Raw genomic sequence first — 21,672 nt, forward strand, 5'->3', positions numbered from 1 at the left:
CTTCCGCCCCGCCGCCCAACGGCCACCTCCTTCCCCTACACGTGACCGGAAGAGCCGGGCCCGCAGCTCTCAGCGCGGTCTCGCGAGACGCGGAGCGGCTCGGCGCCGAGATCGCCGCCGGCGGGGATGAGCGCGGCGCCGGGTGCCCGGGGCCATGCGTGCGCCGTTGGGCCGCCGGCGTCGCCCGCGCGCTCCGTGCTGCGGCACGTGCAGCTGGAGAACCTGGCGGCCGGGCTCAGCGGCGGCGTCGTGTCCACGCTGGTGCTGCATCCGCTGGACCTGGTCAAGATCCGCTTCGCAGGTGAGGCCGGGCCGGCGGCTGTGAGATGCTGCGTTCCTACGGGCGGAGCGTTCGGCCCGATCAGAGCTGCCCGGGCTTCTCGCTGTCACGGCCGTGGGTGCAGCAGGACGGTCTGTTGGTGGCGGGCGGCTCGTCCACGGTCCGCCCTCAGGCGCAGCGGTTACGTTGTAGTCCTGTGGGTAACGGGGTCGTGTTGCTGGGCAGAGAACTCTGCTTGCTGGCTGTTCCTTATGGAAACAGCTCCTCGCCTGCATGGTGACGCTACTCGCATTATTCCCCTCTGTAGAGATTTTGCCGTATTTTTGCCGAATGTTCTTCGGCATCTTACATTCACTTGTGGTTGTTAAAAATGAAATACTGTACTGTGGAACATACAAACGCTGATGCAGTACATTCTAGAGTGAAGTCCAGAAGCGGGCCCATCTCCCTGTCTAGCTCTGAAGCACAGGCCTGTAGCACAAAGCACTGTGTTGGAGCAGCTCCCACGGAGGCAGCAGTGCTGACCACAGTGCCAGCTGAGGCTAAGCTGACAGACAGCAGCAGCTCACCCTCTGGAGTAACTGAGGGCACAGAGAGGATGAAGCCAGATCTTCTTAGAGGTGAATGATGAGGGAACAGGGACTAGCTTGAGCATGGAAAATTCTAGTTTGTTATTAAGAAAAGTGATTTTTCACTACGGAAGTGATCCGATACTGGAAGAGGTTGCCCAGAGAGGCTGTAGTCTTTTCAGCCTTAGAAACATTCAAGAACTAACTTGCATGCCCCAACGAAAGCAGGTCTGTTTTGAAGAGAGTTGCATTAGATAACCTCTGCAGGCTCCTTCTAACCTAAATTAGTCTGTGCTTATTGTAACGCTATAATGGGGTGGAAAGTACTGAGATAATTGCAAGGTAATAAAGTTTTTGTCTGTAGCAAATGAGAATGATCTCAGATGCAACAGTCACAGAAAAGAAGGAAAAGAACCACTTACCTTTGGAAGGCCTCAAAGATCTCCAACAAGAGATTCTCTCACTTCCTCGGCCAACCCTTAAATGTGGTCTGGGAAGGGGTGGAGCCAGGATCCACCCCTTCTGGACATTCAGATGCATTGCATGTACCTGAGCTGCCCTGGGTTGGCCCTTGCTGCCCACCAGGTGCTCAATGTTTCAAGGCATGACTTAGCATTTCCACTTTATATGACAGTTTGGGTTTTTTCCTGATGTCTGCTTGTTAGGTTTTGGTTGGACTCATGAAAACTGTAAGATCTTAAGTCTGTGTTAAGTCTGTATTAGAGTAGCTCCTGCATTGGTTGTTGATCGTTGGTAAAATAATTGATCGACAGACAGATTTGCAACTATGTCTTTGATTTCCTACTTGTTTAATGTGCTTATAAGCCTGATTTAATGGCAGCATGATTTAAAAAAAACAAATTGCAAAGGTCTTTCAGAAAGGTTCAGCGCTACTCAGTTGGGGGGGGAAGAGCTTTTACATAGGTGACTCTAAAAGTAATACCCCCTGTTTATTTCCATGGAAACTACAACTGATGCAAAGAGCACAATAATAGTATTTGATGGAGGAAATTCTCAGCTACAGAACACGTTTTTGCAACATAATCACCACCATTATATGTGCATTTTCACCAATGATGAACTTGTATGACACCCTTGTAAAAATCTGCACCAGCGCAGGTGATCCACTGTCACTGCTGTAACACACCACCCACCTCCCTGCTGTGCTCACATCCACTGCTTGGTTTCTGTAAATGTTCAGAAAGCATTGATGAATGTCAGCAGGTGCCATTTTTTTTCACCTGGAGGAATTCAGTGGCACATCTTTGCTTCATACACACTTTCATGTCAGACACCACTCTGTCAGACTGCCCCTCTGCTGCCATCTGTCACATGGCAACAACATACAGCAGAGTATGGTTGGGAAGGTTCAACCTCTGCTGCTGTACCATCACCATCTGCTTCTGATGTCATGAGCCAACATAATCAAACAGGAGGAATTACTTTTGGAGCCCTCAGTTTGTGTTTTAGTTTTCAGCGATTGTCAACATACACAGACCTTGTCTCAGTACGCTCACAAAAAAAGCATTTTGTGTGTGCTGAAGTCTGTCAAAATATACAGGAGGAATGAATGCAGTGCTGAACAGAAAACATCTGAAATTAATGATTAATGTCTTGCTGGGGTATAGAAATGATGCTGACTGTAAAACTTCAATCTCAAGTAAAATTTCAATCTAACTTTCTGCCTATATGAGGAGTACAAGTGCCTGCAATTTACACTGTCATCAGTAATCATCAAATTGCCTTGCTGTTGTGACAGCAGGAACTGTCCTTACTGCTGCAAGTTGTGTGAAATCTGTGTTCTAAACAAAACCCGTCAAGCAAAAGTTTGCATTGTCTTTGTCCTGTTGGCAGTGACATTTCATGAATATTTGGCCAATATTGGGTTATTAGGTAGAATTGTGTTTATTTGATGTTTTCCTGTGAATCAATACAATGAGAAAAGAAGAGCATAAGAATTTATGATGGAAGTAACCTTTGAGTGTTGGCAGAAACTAACTTTGGAATCAATAACACATGACCTATTGGAAATACCTGGGACTTTATAGAAGATTCACAAGAAGAAGATTTAACTTCAAGAATTCTTATTTAGGAGTTTCCCAAACTTGTAATAGGAACTTTTTCTCAAAGAGTCCATGCAAATCACTTGAGATATGATATGAAATTCTTGGAGTGCTAAGAACAGGACAGAAAACTACAGGTCAAAGCAGCTGCTCTCCAAAAACGCCCATCAGTGCAGTTAGTCTTCTCAGACTGATGAGAACTTTCCTCCTGCAGGGCTTAGAAGTTCTTTTTTCTTCCTTCTTTCACGTTCTCTTAGACTAGAATTACTGAAGCTGTAAACCCCATGTTGTTGCGTGCTTTTAAAATACAGCAGATGAATGAAGCATTTATGTTGGCTTGCAGCACTGTTTGGAGGCCGTGTGCTGTGGGCTGGCTTTTACACGGTTGAACCACTTGCTTCCTACAATGTTTTTTCAGTGTAATTTCTTTCTTTCATAGTGAGTGACGGATTGGAGCTGAGGCCAAAATACAATGGGATTCTCCACTGTATGACCACTGTCTGGAAGCGTGAAGGACTACGAGGCTTGTACCAAGGGGTAACTCCCAACATGGTGGGAGCAGGGGCTTCCTGGGGACTTTATTTTTTCTTGTAAGTAAAACTGCATCAGATCCTATGCAAAGTCATGTTCAGATACAAACAGCACCCTTCTAAACAGGTATAAAAATGGGCTAGATGGCTTAGAAACTTGCAGTCCTCTTTGTATGTCCAGGCCTTTGACTCATCGTTATGATTTGCTGTTTCATAACGTGAGCAGTTGGAGTCAGAGACCTGTTACTTTATCAAGTACAGTGCATTCCCCTCGATGCTGTGAAAACACCAAGAACTTGAGAGATGGTGACATCATTTGAACTTTAAAAGTTCAAACTGTGCTTAAAAGCTCATGGAAAAAAAAGAATCTGAACTGGTATGTTAAGAATCAAAGAGCATGATAAAGTTCTTTACTAAAGCTGCACAGTCAACCGTTTGTTGTTTTCTTTAAATAATTTTGACAGTTTTTTCCATTGTTTTTGTTGATGTGCTTTGCTTATAAAATAAGCAAATTTCTCAAATATAAAATAAGCAAAGTTCTCAAATATTCGGTATTTTCTACTCCAGTAGTAAACTGATCTGATTGACTGCTGGTCACTATTAACTGAAACATTTTTGAGAATGATTGTTTGGCATCCTTCTGCAAAGCTCACGTGTCAGTTGTGTAGACTGATCTATTGTTGGACTTCAGTCCTCAAGCTTCACTGTAAGCTCCTATCCACACTTCAGCTCCTTCAATGCTGAGTGGCACTTTTCAAACCACAAATATTCAAATCAGACCAAGAGATGAAAGCTCAGTGAAATTAGAAAGTAAATAACTACCAGTGTTGGTTTTAATAAAAAGAAGACTGTCTAGCCTAGTTTTTTTTAGAAGTTAATTCTTTAGACCAAGTAGCTGTTTCAAGATCTAGTCCCACTGATTCCTTCAGTAGTACTTGACCAATTTAAATATGTATTGCTATGGTTCAAATAGTTAATGAATTCTTCAATTCATCAAGCAAACAATGATAGTTAGCTTAGAAATCCTTTCCAAGGTTACCTATCACCTAATGTTTTTCCTGATGGTAAGTTTTGTTTTGGTGGGTTTTTTATTTTTTTGTTAGTTTGGTTTGGCTTTGTTTTTCAGTTGGTTTTTTACCTTTACTAAAATATATCTTACAACTGTGAACAGTTACAATGCCATCAAAGCTTATAAGAAGGAAGGGAAGCTGGAGAGTCTCACTGCAACCGAACACCTGGTGTCAGCTGCAGAAGCAGGTGAGTTAAATGCAAAAAAGATGAATGTTTTCTTCTGGCCTGTCCATATGCTGCTCTTTCTCTTTGTGTGTCAGTGCTGGTTTTACTCCAGGTGGCAAGTGTAAGTGTTTGAGTCCAAATGCTTATTGTCTATAAATGAATTAATGATGTCTAGAATGAATGGATAGTTAACTGTGGTCCTTTCAGTTTTGCTCAGAAGTAGCAGTTGTTAAGATACCTTCTGGTCTTGTTTTCATTATACCTAAAGCTTGAGGTTTTTTTCCGTATTTAGTATAACGCTGAGTCTCTAAACATAACTATTTAAATTAGCTGTTATTAGATTGTTAACTCATTAAACATTAAATGCTTAGATCTGGAGAAGAGAAGGCTTATTGAAATTAGAAGTGAAATTGCCGTAGATCTTTTGAAAATCTTTATGTAAGTTCTAGGTTTTCTTAGAAACTGTAAATCCAAAATGAAAGTACAATTTTACTCATCATGACTTTGAATACTTTGTTTCTAACATACTTGATGTGCATGCTTCTGTATAGGCAATTTAGAAGATTTTTTATTAGGATGCTAAGGCAGTTGTTTACTGTTGAAATATACTGTTCCAATGTATATTGTATTTCAATAGTCTTTGTAGCTGCAAGAAGTTGCTTGTATAAACCTATCAATACAATTAAGTAAATTTCTCATGACTGAGCTGTCCACTGAATTTTGAATAATTGTATATATAAAGACAATAAGAAAGCCTAATGAAAATAGTGAGGTTTCCTATCTATTACAGATGGCACTACTGACTGTGGAACAGTGAAGCAAAAAAGAGCATATGCTGAGAATGTAAAAAAAGCTATGTGCTCTATAGAAGTACTCTCTGCATGAGTAGTTCATACTTGGTTTTGAGCTTTGAAGGCAGAGAGAGAAAACAACAGCGTGCCTAAACTTTGCCTCTTAGGAGTAATGAGTACTCTTGAAGGATAAGTAGTTTTGTCATTGTAGAAGCCCGTGTTCCATTGAACTGAACAAACTGGGACAAGCTTTGGCATGGGCAAAACAGTCTAACTTCCATCTGTTCTCAGGAGCCATGACTCTCTGTATTACAAACCCAATATGGGTAACGAAGACGCGACTTGTATTACAATATGACGCTGGTGTTGATCCATCAAAGCGACAGTACGCAGGAATGTCTGATGCTCTTATAAAGATATACAGGACAGAGGGCATACGTGGCTTGTATAAGGTAATAACATTTAAGAAAACCTCAAGGATTGACTGGTACCAGTCAGTAGTGCTGTGACGCTTGCACATATTTGTCTCAAAAAAACCTGCAAGTCATTTTTGTACTGGCTTATTTTTATTTTTAGTCAAAGCAAAGATTACAGGAAAGGCTTAATCTTAGGAGAAGCAATTACAGTGTTGAAAGGTAGGAAATCATTGAAGAATAGAGTGTAAGTTTTATGTCTAAGCCATCTTCTGAAAATACTGAAATAAGGGTAAACTACAAGCTCTTTGTAATTGCTTAGAGTCTTCTCATAACTAAGATTTGGATAAAGAGGGCAGCCATAGTCTAATCTATAGTGCTTCTAGCGCTTTCTTTCACTTCATCTCTTATCTTTGTCTTTCTGACATTTTGTACAATATAACATGACTAAAGTACTTGCTAATGTTTTGTCTACAATGGACACTTTCACAGCTGCTCATCTGCCCCCTAGTTATTTAGGTCTGTAATCTGTCATCTCAAGATGCATAAAATTTGCAGACTTCTGAATACGTTCTGCATATGTGTGGGGTTTTTGTTCCCTTTCATTTAGGGAAACAGATGGGAACTGGGTTTGGACTTTCTTCCTCTTTCTTCCTTCAGGCCATTACATCAAGATGCATTCATCAGTCCCTGGAAGGTGTGAAGAAACCTATTTCAGTTCAGGCTGGCTCTTCTCTTGCAAGTAGTGCTATAGAACCAGAACACTATCTCTCAGGAATTGTCCTGATGACTGGGCATCAACTTCTATTTGCAGTGAAAAATATAGGCTGAAGTTTTCAATCACCATGAGTTGCAGGAGATGTAATGCAGATGAATGTCTTCTTTTTCCTTATGACCTTATTTTCAGGAAGAGTTCATTGTAACAGATAAGGAAAATGGCACTGCAGATTGGAAATAAGATCTTCAAATAGTTGCTTTCTGATGCATTTGAGATTAGTTTTCCAAAGAAGGTGTCCTCCAAACAATTCCATGTCTTGCTCTCTGTTTTACTGCTGCTGTTCTGAGCAATTGTTGTTTGTCCTTTGTGGCAAAGCCTAGTAATGTAAAGCTGTACCAGTCTTTCTTGTGGCGATCTGTGCTGTCTGTTAGGTATTGTTTGTTTATTAAACTGTAGTTTAAGTTAAGTTGTGCTTCTTGAACTTTCCTGGATTTGTAGAGAGATAGAAGCCTTTCTTTCACTGGTCATCCCAGTAATCTAGTCAGAGATCTTCCACACCCTCTATCTGTAGGCTTTGTCCTTTGGCCTCCATCCCTGAGACAGCTGGGATCAGAGCTGCTCTGCTGCATCCAAGCTGGGAGAAAAAAAAAAAAAAAAAAAAAAAAAAAAAAAAAAAAATCGACCTTGGGGTGATGCACTTTGAAGATGCCTAATAGATCTGTTGGAGATCTGAGCTCTGAAAAGTACTTTGCCTCACAAAGTTGAATGTCATGCAACCATCAGCACGTGTTGCTCTTCAAGTCTAAGGCACAAGAGATCAAACTTTTTAAAACAGTCCTAAGACCTTAGGAGTTTGTACCTTGGGGAAAAACATAAAATATCCTTGAGCTCTGGACAAATTGCTTTCTGTCTGGTATAGGCTGACTACTGTAATGTCAGATGGCAATATTGTCCTTGGCCTCCACGCTTCTTTATTTGTGTTTTCAGTTTCATTCTTTTTCATTGGTGATGTAGAGGCAGCAGTTAGAGCAAAGCTTATAGAAAACAGTAACAAAAATGGGAAATGCAGAAAGTTTAAGGAGATTTAAAATGTAGTGTTGTATAATCAATGGATATCAAGATGTTACAATCACAGTATAATCAAGAGAGTTAGGCAAAGTGGACAATGATAACAAAAGAGAATAAATGGAAAGCTTACCCTTATGCTGGGCTCACCTACAAAACACCAGAAGAGATCCTTCCCCACTGGTAGCCAGCTCTTAAATAGGTCTAGGAGGGGTGCAGCCAGGCTCCACCCCTTCCGGCAGCACAGCTGAATTGCCTTCACCTGTGCTCCTCTGGCTGACTCATGGCTCGCCTCAGGTGATCAATCAGAGGTTCAGGCCGTGACTCAGCAGTTCCCATACAAGCGTCAAGACTGAGAATAATAATGCAGTGTGCTAAGAACAACCAAAGAAATCCTAGCAGTGCTATATGCTCATTACCAAGTGAAAATAGGATATATTGGACACTTCTGTTGGACAGTTTAACCTCTGGTAGGCAATACTCTGAGGATAAAGTATTTTTTCCAGTCCATTAATGTCTAAAACACTTCTCTATTTTGCCATTTTTTTCGCTTGCTATTTTCCTCCTTGCAAATGTGAAGTTTGTAAGCTAAGTGGCTTACTATTTCTTTGTTTTTGCATATAGCAAAGTCCTTTGGGATCTGATCATCTTGCATTTAAATGTAGTTCAGAGAGAAGAACTTTCCATAAAAGATGCTATCATTCTTTGCCTTGAAAGAATCAAGATGGCGTAAGGACATAATGGCATTCTTCCAGAATCTTTCTGCACAAGTTGTCAGAGCAGGGCAGTCTAGTACTGCTAGTCTTTGCTATGGAGACCCAACTGAAGATGGTGCTACACCGACTGGAAGGGGAATCTGCTACGTTTCCTCTAAACATATAGCATAGGCTGCTCTGGCATGAGCTCTCACAAACACTTCAGGCAGTATCCTGAATATTTCTTCACTTTGTCCCCTGCTTTTATCAAGAAGCACAGGCTTTGCTCTGTACGTTTGCCTAGGTTCTTTTTCTTTTTGGCGATGACATCTGAAATGCAAACCAACTGGATGCTTTTCTCTTGTTCTGGATCTTCCATACTTCTAGTTGTTTAAAGACATTTTTTTTTAATCCATATGATTTACTGTTCAGAGTTAAATGCTTTACCATTTCCATGTCTGATAACATATTTGTGTCCATTCATCTAATCCTCCCAGATGGAATTCAAGCAGGACTTCTTTGAGCAAAGATTGATTCTCTGAAGCTCTCATGAAAAAACTCTTTTAAATATATGTTTTGACTATTAAAAATAATAAATATATTAAGAGATATGATTTTTTTAAATTATCTTCACTTTACAGTCATACTGTAGATAAAAAATAAATGGCAAACTTTCAAAGAAAAAGAAGGTATTTGTGTGAAATTCCAAAAATAAGAAAATTGAGTAGGATTATCATTCCAAAACTTTCTTAGACATATTTAATTAATGAGAACAAATCAGTTTTGCCTTGAAACGTTTTTCCCTAAATTAACTCAAATTCCTCCTTCTTTATGATCAATAGAACCATCTGTCAGTTCTTACTTTGCTGAGGGTGATTGGCAGACAGTTGTCTCACTTCTCCTTCCTCCTATTTTAATATTGGCCTGCCATTAAAGGTTCTTCAGTGTTTGAAAGTTTTCCCCATCACTTGGAAGACTTGGAGCGTGCTGGTATTCATTTAGCAAATGTCATCAGTAGATACTCTAGGACTCTTGGGAGCAAGTTATTCAGATTTGCTGGCTTAAATTTAAGAGTTGAGCATTCTTAAGTGTTGTTTAACATTCTTCTCTTGTTAGTGGGGAAAATTTTACCTAATTCCCCTATGATATACATCATTCTCATGCTTTCCAAGTAGAAAGCAATTATTTTCTCTGTCTTACTACTTTTTTACTGTAATAATGAGCATACAGTTAGGAAGATTTTCCTTGCTATCACTACAGCATTTCATACTGTTCCTGGCTCTGCTGACCCAGATGATTTTTTCTTTGGTAATTTCAATAAGTTTGTTCTTTGTCTGTTCCTCATGTTACTTTTTTTTTTTTTTTTTTTTTTAATTATTATTTATTACCAGTGAATTTTCTTTCTGATCCAGGTTTTCTGAAAACCAGAATTGTCCTTTCTCATCATGTTGTGGCCTTTAACTTCACAAAATTCTATGATTATGCTCACAGTTGACAAAATACAGATTTTTGGTTCAATTCCACATGTTCACATTTGGGGAACTATTTTGTTTCTTTTTTTCTAATTTTTGTACATAGTGATATGAGACTTTTGTTAGCCCTCAATTCATTTCATTGGGTTGTGGTTCCTGACAGTTTATGACCATTGTTTTCTACTGTGAGAAGAAATTATTTCTCATCTAAATAGAAGCCCTAAAAATCAATACCTGAATGACTACAATATCTTGAAGAAATCTATAGCTTTCAGAGAGCTAATCTCTGAAGTGATAGAGGCTCTGTATGATTTTTATGCCTGCTGGTTTTGGTGTGTTTTGTTTTAATTTTTCTTTAAGTTAGGGGTTTATGATTAATTTATCTTTTTGTCCTGATACACAGTGGACATTCCAATGCACCAGGATTGCTTCCCTTCTCTTCCTCCAAGTTTAGTAATATGTTCATTTGTCTGCAAATGTCTTTGCTTGCAGTTTAATCTAATATAGAGATTTGTGTCCGGACATATATTTTATATTGCTCTATCTTTCCTAAGTGGGTCGTGGAAAATAAGATAAAACTGTTCAACGTTAGCATTTTTTGAGAAGTTTTGGTTCTTTGAGTCCTTTTACCCACGTTTTGATCATTCATCCCATTATAAATTTTCCCTTTGCAACAGTTTTCAGCAAGCTTTTGGCTTGTATGAATCATTTCCAGTCAAGATGATTAATTCCCTATTTATTTGCATTTTTCCAATGTAAGGCCCAACTTTCCCAAAAGAGAATGCTTCTCAGAAGCAACTGTCAGCTCATTTTCAGCTGAGCTCCTCCTGCTCCTGAAGAAACTCATGCCTTCTACTTGGAGAGACACTTCCAACAGTACCTGTTTTCCACCTTCACTTCAACTTCTTTGAAGGCAAAGGTTTCTGTAAATTTCTGTGCTATCCTCTTACTGTCCATTACTGCTCCTCAGAGGCAGGTAACATTTCCCCCTGGCTTAGGGAGAAGAAGGCTGAGGGAGGCCCGATTTTTTTACAATTTGTGCTTGTGCTCTGTTAGGTGCAGTTCCCAGGCCACTTGTTTTGTCTTGTTTGCTCATTAAGTAACTTACCTGTGTGTCACCTGGAGAAAAGTAACATTTATTACACTTTTGATGCCTGCCTTCAAGAATATCAACCGAGCACACCAACAGTTGTGCAATCTGTTTTTAATAGAATGGTCGACATTTGTATGTGCATAAAATGAACTCTGTCATGTTACATACTTCTTTTGGATTGCTATTCAATCTTGTCTTAACCTTTTTTTTGTTCTTTAGGGATTCGTTCCTGGTCTGTTTGGAACTTCACATGGAGCACTTCAGTTCATGGCATATGAGGATTTGAAACAGAGATACAACAAGTACAGAAACAGAGTGTCAGATACAAAATTGGTAAAATTATTAATAATAAAATATGTTGTGGCATGGGAACAGGTAGAGATTTATTCCATTCAGTTAGATCATAGAACAGTCAAGTTTATAAACTATTGATATATTAATTGAAATGTGGAATATATGAAAATAATGATTTGTCACTTTGGGAACAAGCAACTGGTTAGTTCTGTATTTGTCTAGAGAAATCACCTTATTTTGGCAAGTGTCTAGAGAATTTTAGGGAGAAGAATGGTTTCTGAAAACCAATCGTAGGTAGCCTTTTTAAACAGTTGCCCATAGGACTAGATAGGAGCAAACTCAGTGAAGATACTGCTGCTTTTGGAACACCTGACACACTTTTCTAGAAGTGTTTTGCTTGGTAGGAGTGAGAAGGCAAAACATATTTTAAAATTGGTTACCTGAGCATTCTAGACAGTAAATATTGTCAGTTTCTTAAATAAGTTTATTGTAAAGGGGAAAAAAGTATTGTTTAGTTAATATATTTAAAAATCAAAGAAGATTTTGGAAAATTGTCTATTTTAAGCCCTGGTTAAGGAAAGCTTGTTCATTTTTGTTGGTTTTAGAACACTGCAGAATACATAACGATGGCAGCTGTATCCAAAATATTTGCTGTAACAGCAACGTATCCCTATCAAGTTGTACGGGCTCGTCTTCAAGATCAGCATAATAGATACTCTGGTGTGTTAGATGTGATCCGCAGGACATGGAGGTAGGCATACACAATTATAAGTTTGCACCTGGAAAAGTGAGCCTTCAGAATCACCATGCTTACTGCCTTCCATGCTGAATGGCTATCTCTATGAAGCCATTATATGGAATATGCTACCAATAGCTATTAACTAAAAATGAAGAGGTATGTGATGGTCAGTGCTGGCTTGCAGACTTCTGTTTTTTGATCTGCCTCTTCATCATCTTCCCCAACAAATTTTGCTTACAGAGTAGCAAGGTTAAAAAACCAACATTGAGTTGGCTGCTTTGTGATTTGTAAAGTAGTTAAGTCTCATTAACTCATTATGAAATCAACAAACACGGCCTAGGTCACCAAGGAGAGCAGTATCTTGCATACCCAAGCATTTTCCAGGATCTCCTTTGACTGCTCATCATTCTGGGTGTACCAGAGCCCTGTGAAACTGGAAAAAAGTGAGCTGAAATGAGAAGTCTTTGAAACACTCTAACACCACTAACAGTGAATACTGTGGTTCAAAATGGGAGAAGCTGAATTCTCATGTACTGGTCAGTGGATTCAAAATGCTGGAGGAGGTGCTTTATTTCTCTAAAAATGAGTGCTGACTTCAGCAGCTGACTTAACTTAGTTGTGTTCTCCCTCAGCTCCCTTGCTGTTAAATGACTCAAAACCATAAAGCATTTCAGCCCTGTTAAAGCCTTTCAGCCCTGTTGGCTTCAGGGAGCTTAAATCTGCAAATTTTTTTTGGAACTGCAGAAATTTAAAGTCATTTTAACCACTTCTTGTGGTATGAAGAAAAATAGTATAGCATCCTATCAAAAGAATTCATTTTAAAAAAGACAAAACAACAATAGAATCACCACCCAAACCCTAAGCTGAACAACTCATCTACAGAACATTACTGTGTGGTCAGAAAAGAAAGTGAGATTTGATATAATGATCCTTTAAGCGCTTCATAAGAAACTGTTCTGAAATTATTATTCTTACCCTGAAGTACATCTCCCTCAGTGAGAGAGCGAGAGTAAAACACCAGGCTTTGTTTTATGTCTGATTTTTATTTAAAATATATTAAACGATTTTTTCTGTCTTTAAAGGAAAGAAGGAATCCATGGATTTTACAAAGGAATTGTCCCCAATGTGATCAGAGTGACTCCTGCGTGCTGCATTACCTTCGTAGTTTATGAAAATGTGTCAGGTTTTCTACTTGGTTTTAGAAAAGAAAATAACTAAAGGTAAAAGTTTCTATTCATAAAAAATATATCAATATATCTTTATTTTTTTATATTTATGATCTGGAAGATAATTACTTCAGCAGCTTATTTTGACACTGTGAATTGATCTGGTATTTTGAGGAAAGAATTGTGAGATAGTGAAACCCTGCCTACATCCTCTCTGCTGAGGGTGCCTGTGTTGCTGCATTCCTCTCCCTCTGAATCAGCAGCGTCTGCTCAAAACAGATGTCTGCAACTGTGAAGGAAGTAGCACTGTGCCTGGCTGAAGGCAGATGTGCAGCATTTCACCTCATCCTGGCCTGCCTGGAATAATGGACTAATCTGCTTGACAGGTCTCAAGATAACAATTGGTCAGATTGTACTACAGAAAACTTCATATAAAAGCAATTCCTGCGTCTGAAGCATCTGAACTCTCTTAAGTCTTTATCTGAGTGTCATGAAGAAAATTTGTATGTAACTGCTTTACAACAGTGTCTACAGAATCCATTTTTGTTACTTGTGAGATTTTAGGTTATGGAGTGCTCCATGTTCCATCGGTCATCCGACACAAAAAATGCAGCTTCAGTGGGGTGCAATTTGGAAACTCAGATTGCTTTGTAAAATGGTCAGCTGTCCATTCCTGGTTTGCAGTAATTGCAAATTGAAATCCACTTCTTGTCTCATACCAAGACGGAGTTGCAGTGTGGTTTTTGGCTTGTTTTTAACACCAGACCAAAGTCTGTTGTGCACATTGTTGGCAACTTAGTTCATTTGATTTCTCATCGCCCCACCCTCCTCAGCCACAGCTCCATGACTGGTACATCTGACTAAATACTCCTTATTTGAAAGGAGGCTTACTTTAAAAAAAATAATAATCCAAATAATTCACTAGTGATGCAGTTTTAAAGCAACTTTAACAAAGACTGGTCTTTGGAAAAAAAAAATCTGTAGGTTTTCTAAAAACTTTGTGCACAGGGCTTTCTTAAAAAACATCTTCTGATTTAGTCTCAGAAGTGACTAAGACTATTGCTATACAACAGTAAGCTGAATTGCAGTATGTTTCAGTATGGTTGAATAATAATGTTTATTTTTATTCCAATAATTGCTGACAGAGAGGTGTTTTTTGGAGATTTGGGTTTATCTGTTGTAGTTCATTATTGAGGAAATAATTTACTGAGCATAACATTTGCCTTCTACTGTGAGCATGAAGGAGTATCAGATATTATCAACTGAGAAGGAAAGAAGGTAGGAAACATTTTCAATAGTTGAGGGGGAATAATGAGTTTTATATGAAGCAGAGAACATTTTCATCTAGCTAAAAAAATCTCAATAACCACTTAGAGAAGTTGTTTTACAGAGAACTAACCCAGAGCAGAAATAAAACTTTTTTTTTTTTTTTTTTAAATTAAAAAGAGTTGGTTTTACTCTAGTTGAATTTGAAAGTCTCCCAAAACCTGCTCGGTATTTTGAATCTCAGTTCAGCAACCTCGTTGCTTGTTTCTGTTGATACTATTGCCATGCTTTGGGTGTTTGTTTGTTTTTTAGTAACACACCTCCTCTTCCCCAGTCCCATCCTCTCTGCTGTTACAGTTGATAATACATTGTTATCTCATCTGAGAAAGCTGAGTGGCTTTTTTTTAATTATTATTATTATTATTAAAGCTTCCATTGACATTTAGATGAAAATCAAAGTTTACCAGAAGTTTACTGTGCAAATTAACAAAGTCTTAATAGCTACTACTTTCTTTTGCCTTTGGAAAGCTTTTACGTGGGTTTCTGTGTTTTCTAGTAGGAGCAGGGTCCAAAATATATAGTGAATAAACCATGTAAAGTAATAAAAGAAGTCACGCACTTACTTCCCTGGAGTAGTGTGTTCCAGACCTGAACGGGACTTGAGATGCAGGATAAGCATAAAGACAGGTCACTGGGACATACACAGTTGGCTACTGACTGCTGACTAACGTGCAGTAAATTCACACCCCGGCTTAGCTCATAGTGTCTTAGCTCATACTATCTTCCCAACCAATGAAACAGTAACAGTTCTCCAGAGACAAAGAGCAGCTGAGCAAGGTGCTGGCCTGCAGTAGCATCACACATATCACACGTAAGCTCACGGTGAGGAAAACCTGAATGCTCTCTTACCTGCAGGTGTGTTCCTCTTTTAAAGGTGCAGATGAACTAGCAATTTAAGACATGGCTGGGGAAAGTTTTATAACCTGTTTAGAAGAAAAGCTAGGATTTAGTATCAAATAGCTAAAATAAATCCATCTCTCAGATTTAATGCTTTTCCATTTAATTTCTGAACAAGGTATATTTCTGCATGTTATACATGCTTTTTGTTTTTCTTATTGCATTTATGTGAAATTTATTTTGTAATGAAACACGATTGTATTTTCCCTTTAGAATCTGCACTTTTTGATGGTTTGAGTATATCACTTACTGTGTTGGGAAGAGAATCCTTAAAGCACTGCTGCTAATGCTGCACTAACTGCAAGGCACACCGTGGTCAGTGCTGCCACTCCTCATTTCTTCTCCACTTTGGAGGCTGCAGTCAAATATCTGCAACATCATTCTTTCAGCTGAGCAGTCCACTTTAGGAAAGCCAAGGCATTTCAGCCTGCCTTACTTCTATAGCTTCCGAACCACTTCACATATCCAGCTTTCACACCAAAGTGATTGTGTATATCTGACAGGCTAAACTCAGGAGAACTATTTGTTGGGGAAATGAAACCTGAGTTTTGGAACTGTAAAAATACGCTTTTTTTTTTTTCATAGATGATTAATAGATATTTGCACTGAAATCTGGTCTCTCAAGTGCAGGAGGGAAGTAAAGCTTGGATAGTCTGTTTTTACTTAGTTGTTCAGAACATATTTAACACTTACCGATCGTCACCAAGGTGCCAGTTAAGTCACAGGAGGTTGCTGGGAGAATAAGACTTTAACAGCAGAATATCCATTTCCACATTCTTTCACAGGAGCAGATGTTATATGTATACATTTCAAAAACTAACGCCAAGACCTGTACTGATGTACAACTCTGAAGTGTTGTAAAACAAGTGTGTACCACAGTGCCGTGTCAAATACCTTAAAGTTTGCTGACCAATAAAATACCTTGGATGTTATTTTTATGGAAAAGTCTTCTTTATTTGATACAAAAAAATTACACTTAACTCTTAAAAATTGTGGTGGTATATCTTCATATATCAAAAAGGGATATGAAACATTAATGAAGTTGGTTCTTATATTCTAAAATGATTATTATTAAAAGCCTCTGCAATATGCAAAAAAAAAAAAGGTTAGACAAACACTACAGGTGCAGAGTTTGGTGCCTTCTAGACAAAAACCTGCATCCAACTCTAAATAACTTTTGTAGAAAATTGTACAAAATAAAAATAGGGATTATAAAAAGGGAGGGAGACTTATTTCGGCAGTTCTTCAATGATGATACGGGAGACTGAATTCCATCCAGTAGAGGCATCTCCCCTGGGGTAGTCAGAGCAAGTCCCGACCCAAATGGCCACGTCCACCAAGCCGGCGTTGATCCCTTCACACAGACCTTCCACTGGTGAGACACAGATACCACGTCACCACAGCAGACGCAAACACTTTTGGACACAAGTACTTCACAAAAGTTCATTGCAAGCCTTTGCTGTGTAATTAGATCTAAATAACATTTTTTGGAGAAAGAAAATTCTAAAAAATTAGATTTCATGCAGTCATTATACACTATAGGGAGTAAAACGGCTTTTTGCAGCTGGGCACTTGCTTCACAATACCTTAGCTATTTCTGAGAGCAAAATACAGTTTAAACCACTGATGTGATGATGGAAAGTATTCATAACCATAAGCCTGCTAAAGTAATGCAACACTTGGTTTTATAAATACTTCTTGGAGTGTATCAACCAGCAGAAAGTATCAGCATTTCTAAAGTAAGCACCATGAAAAATAAGACAGTTTAAAAGTACTGATTAATAAATAATTCTAATACTGTTACTCTTTATAGTCAGTTGTGACAAGCAGAGTAAGAGAAGCTGGTGTTAACAGGCCGCTCTTCTGCCTCTTCTTGGCGTCCTTTGGCTTCCTACAGCAGACATGCACTGTGCATTCAGTACCGGGGTCTGCTACCAGCCTCTCACCCATTCTGTTCATGCAGCATTGGCACACATACCTGAGGAAGTTCGGTGTATGTTGATAGTAGAATTCAGCTCTGGACTGCCTTGATCTAAATATATTATGGCTTCGATGGGAAGTGGCCCGGCACATTCTGCTCCATTGAAAGTGAAGTACCAGCGCTGACAACAGGCACTTCGGCACTTCAGCCGCAGCGATCCGCTGAAGAGGACTCTGAGAGCACTGTTGGAGCGCATCTTTGTGAACGTACATTCCTAGGAGGGACAAAAACATTTTGGTAGCAAACTCTGACCTTGAACCTACTCCCTGCAATCGCTTTCAGAATGTTTTAGTTCCTTCTGTCTGTGGGAAAAAAAAAAAAAAGTCTGAAAAATACTCTGTGATGCAAATATGCAAATCAGAAACTGCACCTCATAGCTGATAATGGAGAAAGGGGATCATGAGAACTCTTAATTTTATTTGGGTAATACCTGTAGGTAAGTTGGCAACAGTGCCACCTTCTGGGGGCATAGGTAAGGGAATATGAGCTGTCTGAAAGCTGCGCTCAAGTTCTTGTATGAGTGGACAGTACAGTTTCTGTCTGTGATACCACAACAACTGGATTTCATAATACTCACAAGATTTGTCTTGGTTAAAAAAAATAAAAGACTAATGGAACTACTTAAACCCAGATTAAAACTTTAAAGTAAAGAAATAGTTTCAGGTTTTAGAATTCTGTCTTCAGAATGCTGAATCTCTCTTATGACTGCAGAGGTGAAAACCTTCCCCGCCCCGGGCAGACGGAAGTGCTTGACAGGGCTCCTTTCAGCCCTGCAGTCACAGGCCTAACCCTACAGACACCACAGCCCCTTCATTCTTTTGGAATGCTATTACTGAAACTGACAAGTGGGCACATCGCTGCTGAACACAGCTGAGATGGACCCGAAGCAAAGAACCTGAGGAGTCCACCCTCAACATTTCAACAAAAGGCTGCAACAGGAAACATCCCAGGAGCTGCATAGCATTTATGTTACCCTGCCACAATTCCAAACCTTAAAGCTTCCGCGGTATTGCTGGAGCCAGCTTACCGCTATTTTCCCCAGGTCTATGCCGTAGTTCAGTGCACTCCACGAGCACTGCTTGAAGTTGGGCGTCCAGGACTCCTCAATGCTCTCCCGCAGGCACTCGCCCTTTTCTCCCTTGGGCCCGTCACGCCCCGGGATTCCCGGTGTCCCCGGGATCCCGTTGGTTCCAGGGTTCCCGTCCCGTCCAGGGACTCCGCTGGGGCCCTGCAGGCAGACGCCGTTGTACTGAAAAAGAGGGCAGAGCTTGCTGAGCAGCCAAGCAAAAAGCAAACAACAAAAGTACAAAAGAAACCCCGCTGTGACAGAATCACAGAACGTCCCAAAAGTAGGCAGGGACCCAGAAGGATCATTGAGTCCAACTCCCAGCTCCACACAGGCCCACCCCGAATCCAAACCCAGTGTCTGAAACGCTCCCTGAACCCCGGCATGGGGCCGTGCCCACTGCCCCGTGCAGCCCGTCCCGTGCCCGCCGCCCTCCGCTGCAGCCCCTGTCCCTGACCGCCACCCGCCCCTCCCCTGACGCAGCTCCATGCCGTTCCCTCGGGCCCTGTCGCTGTCACACGGAGCAGAGCTCAGCGCTGCCCCTCCGCTCCCTGTGAGGAGCTGCAGCCGCCATCGGGCCTCCCCTCAGCTCCTCTGCTCCAGGCTGCACAAACACAGCGGCCTCAGCGCTCCTCGTACATCTTGCCCTCCAGACTCATCCCCATCTCTGTAGCCCTCCTTTGGACACTCTGATAGTTTTATCAGTGCAGGCGGTGCCCAAACCTGCACACAGTGCTCAAGGTGAGGCCACAGAGAGCACAGTAAGCTAATGGCTTACTTCCAGATGACTGAGAAAATAGTTCCAGGAGAAGAAATAGACCGGCAAGAAATGGTGCTATGCTGCCCCTGATTCCCATCCATCCCTTTCCCCCCCATTCCAAAAGCAGTGCTCGTGTCACTGCCAGCCCCACACTGACAGCTGTCCCCATGGCCTGGGAACCTCTTTATTTAGGGGCTTTTGATTTTGTCCTGCACTTAGGTGCAAGACCAGCATGGCCACTGAGGGCTTGGCAGCAGCACAACACCATTTGACAAAGCAAATTCTCAGCTACTTTTCAACACAGCACCACCACTCGCTGTGCATTTTCACCTGCAGTGAACAAGAGCCTGCATGCTGTGCTTGTAAACACCTGCACCAGCAGAGGTGACCCACTGCCACACATCAGCCACCACCTTGCCGTGCTCACATCCACCCCTTGGACCCCAGAAACATTCAGCAAGTGCTGATGAATGCCAGTGAATGCTGTTTTTCCACACGGAGGAAATGGAGGAACTCAGTGGCACACCTTTGCTTCATACACACTCCCATGTCAGACACCGTTCTGTCAGACCAGTCACACAGCAGTGACACGTAACGGGATACTGACAGGAAGGTTCAGCCTCTACTGCCGTAGCACAACATCCACCTCCGACGCCGTGGAGGCTTTACTTGCGGATCAAAACGCCGCCAAGGCTTCCCTCATCCCACAGCACGGCCTGGCCGCGTCGCCGCAGCCTCCCTCCGCACATTTGCCCGCAGCCCCGCTTCACGCGGCACGGAGAGCCGCCAAAGCGCCGCAGCGCCGGGCCGAATCGCGCCGTGCGGCCGCCAGGGGTCAGGGCCGGGCCGGGCCGCGGCAGCAGCTGTCAGCGCGGTGCCTCGCTCCCCTGCAGGAGCCGCGCCGCTCCGCCTGCGGGACCCGCCCGCCGCTCAGCGCTCTGCGGCGGCCCGGCTCCGCACGCCGTTCCGCTCCTGCGGTGAAAACGAAGCGCTGTGCGGCGGGTTAGCACAACGGTGCTCCGCGCGCTGCCCAGTGCCGCCCGGGGGGTCCGAGCGGAACGCGGTTCCTGCCGGCGGTGAGCGGTAGCCCCGCGGCTCCCGGCGGCGGCCCCACGTCAGCGTCCCGCATTCCGAGGGCCGGAAAATCCCCCTCCTCCATTCTGCCCCTGGGGTGGGGCGGGCCCGGCGCTCAGGTGTCCGGTTGCAGCGGAGCCGCGGTGGGGTTGGAAGCCGAGACGGCGGACGCGGAGCGATGCGGCGATGCCGCTGCGAGGGGGCGGCCCTCCGCTCCTTTCTCCGCTCGCAGCTGGCCGTGGGTTCAGCGCTCCAGCCCTCGAGTAACGGAGCGGCTGAGGGACCCCCGAGCCTCCCCACCCCCCCACTCCCTCGCCGCGGCTCCGCCCGGACGGCCGCCGGCCGAGCAGAGCGGCTCCGCGCCCGCCGCCCCGCTCCGCTCACCGCTTCCAGCACCTCCCGCGGCCGCGCCGCTCGCTGTTTGCCCCGCGGGCTGTCGGCGAGGCCCGAGCCCAGCAGCAGCGCCAGGAGCAGCAGCGGGGCGCGGCGCATGGCGGGGCCCGGCCGTGCCTCTCCGCCGCCGGCGATGAATGAGGCTTTCACGGCCCCGAGCCCCGCTCCCTCCCCCGGGGCCGGCACGTTCCACCCGCAGCCGGGCGGGGGCGGCGCCGGCCCCGGCAGCCATTGGCACGGGCCGGGGGCTCCCGCCCCCCGGTGCTGTGCGCGGGTACCCGGCTCTCACGGCCCGCACTGTGTCACCGGTGGCGTGCCCGTAAAGCGGCCGTGCGGCGTGGTAAATACCTCGCTAGGGAGGCTGTTACGCCCGTCTGTGCGCGTTTCCCCACCTGGGTTTGATAACCGTGAGAGTTTGAGTCCGGCTAGAAGCTTTCAAATCCCGACTTTTCCTGTAAAGGAACGTTCTACAATGAGCAGCGGGACGTCTGCTCTGAGTTCCTTGTGCTGAGCCAACTTGTGATGTGTTACTGCCTGGAAACAAAGATGGTCACGGAGATGAAGAGGGGCCTGGAGCGTCTCCCACATGAAAGGCTGAGAGCTCCGGGGCTGTTCAGTTTGGAGGAGGGAAGGCTGAGAGGGGATTGCATCAATGCTTATAAATATCTAAAGGGGAGTCAAATGGACAGAACAAGGGACAACGGCAGAAACCACAATGCGGGAAGTTCCTTACAAACACAAGGAAGAACTTCTTTACTATGAGGGTGACAGCACCAGAGCAGGCTGCACACAGAGGCTGTGGACTCTCCTGCTCTGCAGATACTCAAAGCCCACCTGTACACTTTCTTGTGCGACTGCTGCAGGGAGCTGCTGCAGCAGGGGGTTTGGCTGGGTGGTATCCAGAGGTCCCCTCCAATCACTACAGCCATATAATACAGAACTTTAATACAGCTTTACACCAAAGATGATGAGGTCCCATGTGCCCATTATTTACATGTCACCAAACCTCCTGCTCGAGCCCTGCTCACTGCAGCCCTGCAGCTGCCCACTT

The 21,672-nt window shown here is 42.9% G+C and overlaps 2 protein-coding genes across 2 annotated transcripts; one reads left to right on the top strand and one right to left on the bottom strand.

Moving 5' to 3' along the window:
- Positions 1–126: 126 nt before the first annotated feature.
- SLC25A32 (solute carrier family 25 member 32) lies at positions 127–13,176 on the top strand (the record flags this gene model as incomplete). The annotated part of the gene is made up of 7 exons (XM_079533974.1): positions 127–301; positions 3,352–3,502; positions 4,614–4,699; positions 5,761–5,921; positions 11,145–11,258; positions 11,825–11,970; positions 13,041–13,176. The coding sequence occupies 7 exons, from the start codon at positions 127–129 to the stop codon at positions 13,174–13,176; spliced, it is 969 nt and encodes a 322-aa protein (XP_079390100.1).
- Positions 13,177–16,576: 3,400 nt separating this feature from the next.
- CTHRC1 (collagen triple helix repeat containing 1) lies at positions 16,577–20,720 on the bottom strand (the record flags this gene model as incomplete). The annotated part of the gene is made up of 4 exons (XM_079533766.1): positions 16,577–16,719; positions 17,326–17,542; positions 18,356–18,577; positions 20,613–20,720. 4 exons carry the CDS (start codon positions 20,718–20,720, stop codon positions 16,577–16,579), a joined length of 690 nt encoding a protein of 229 aa, XP_079389892.1.
- Between the last annotated feature and the right edge of the window lie 952 nt (positions 20,721–21,672).

Source organism: Tetrao urogallus (genome assembly GCF_951394365.1).
Source record: "Tetrao urogallus genome assembly, chromosome: 3".
Taxonomy (NCBI): Eukaryota; Metazoa; Chordata; class Aves; order Galliformes; family Phasianidae; genus Tetrao; species Tetrao urogallus.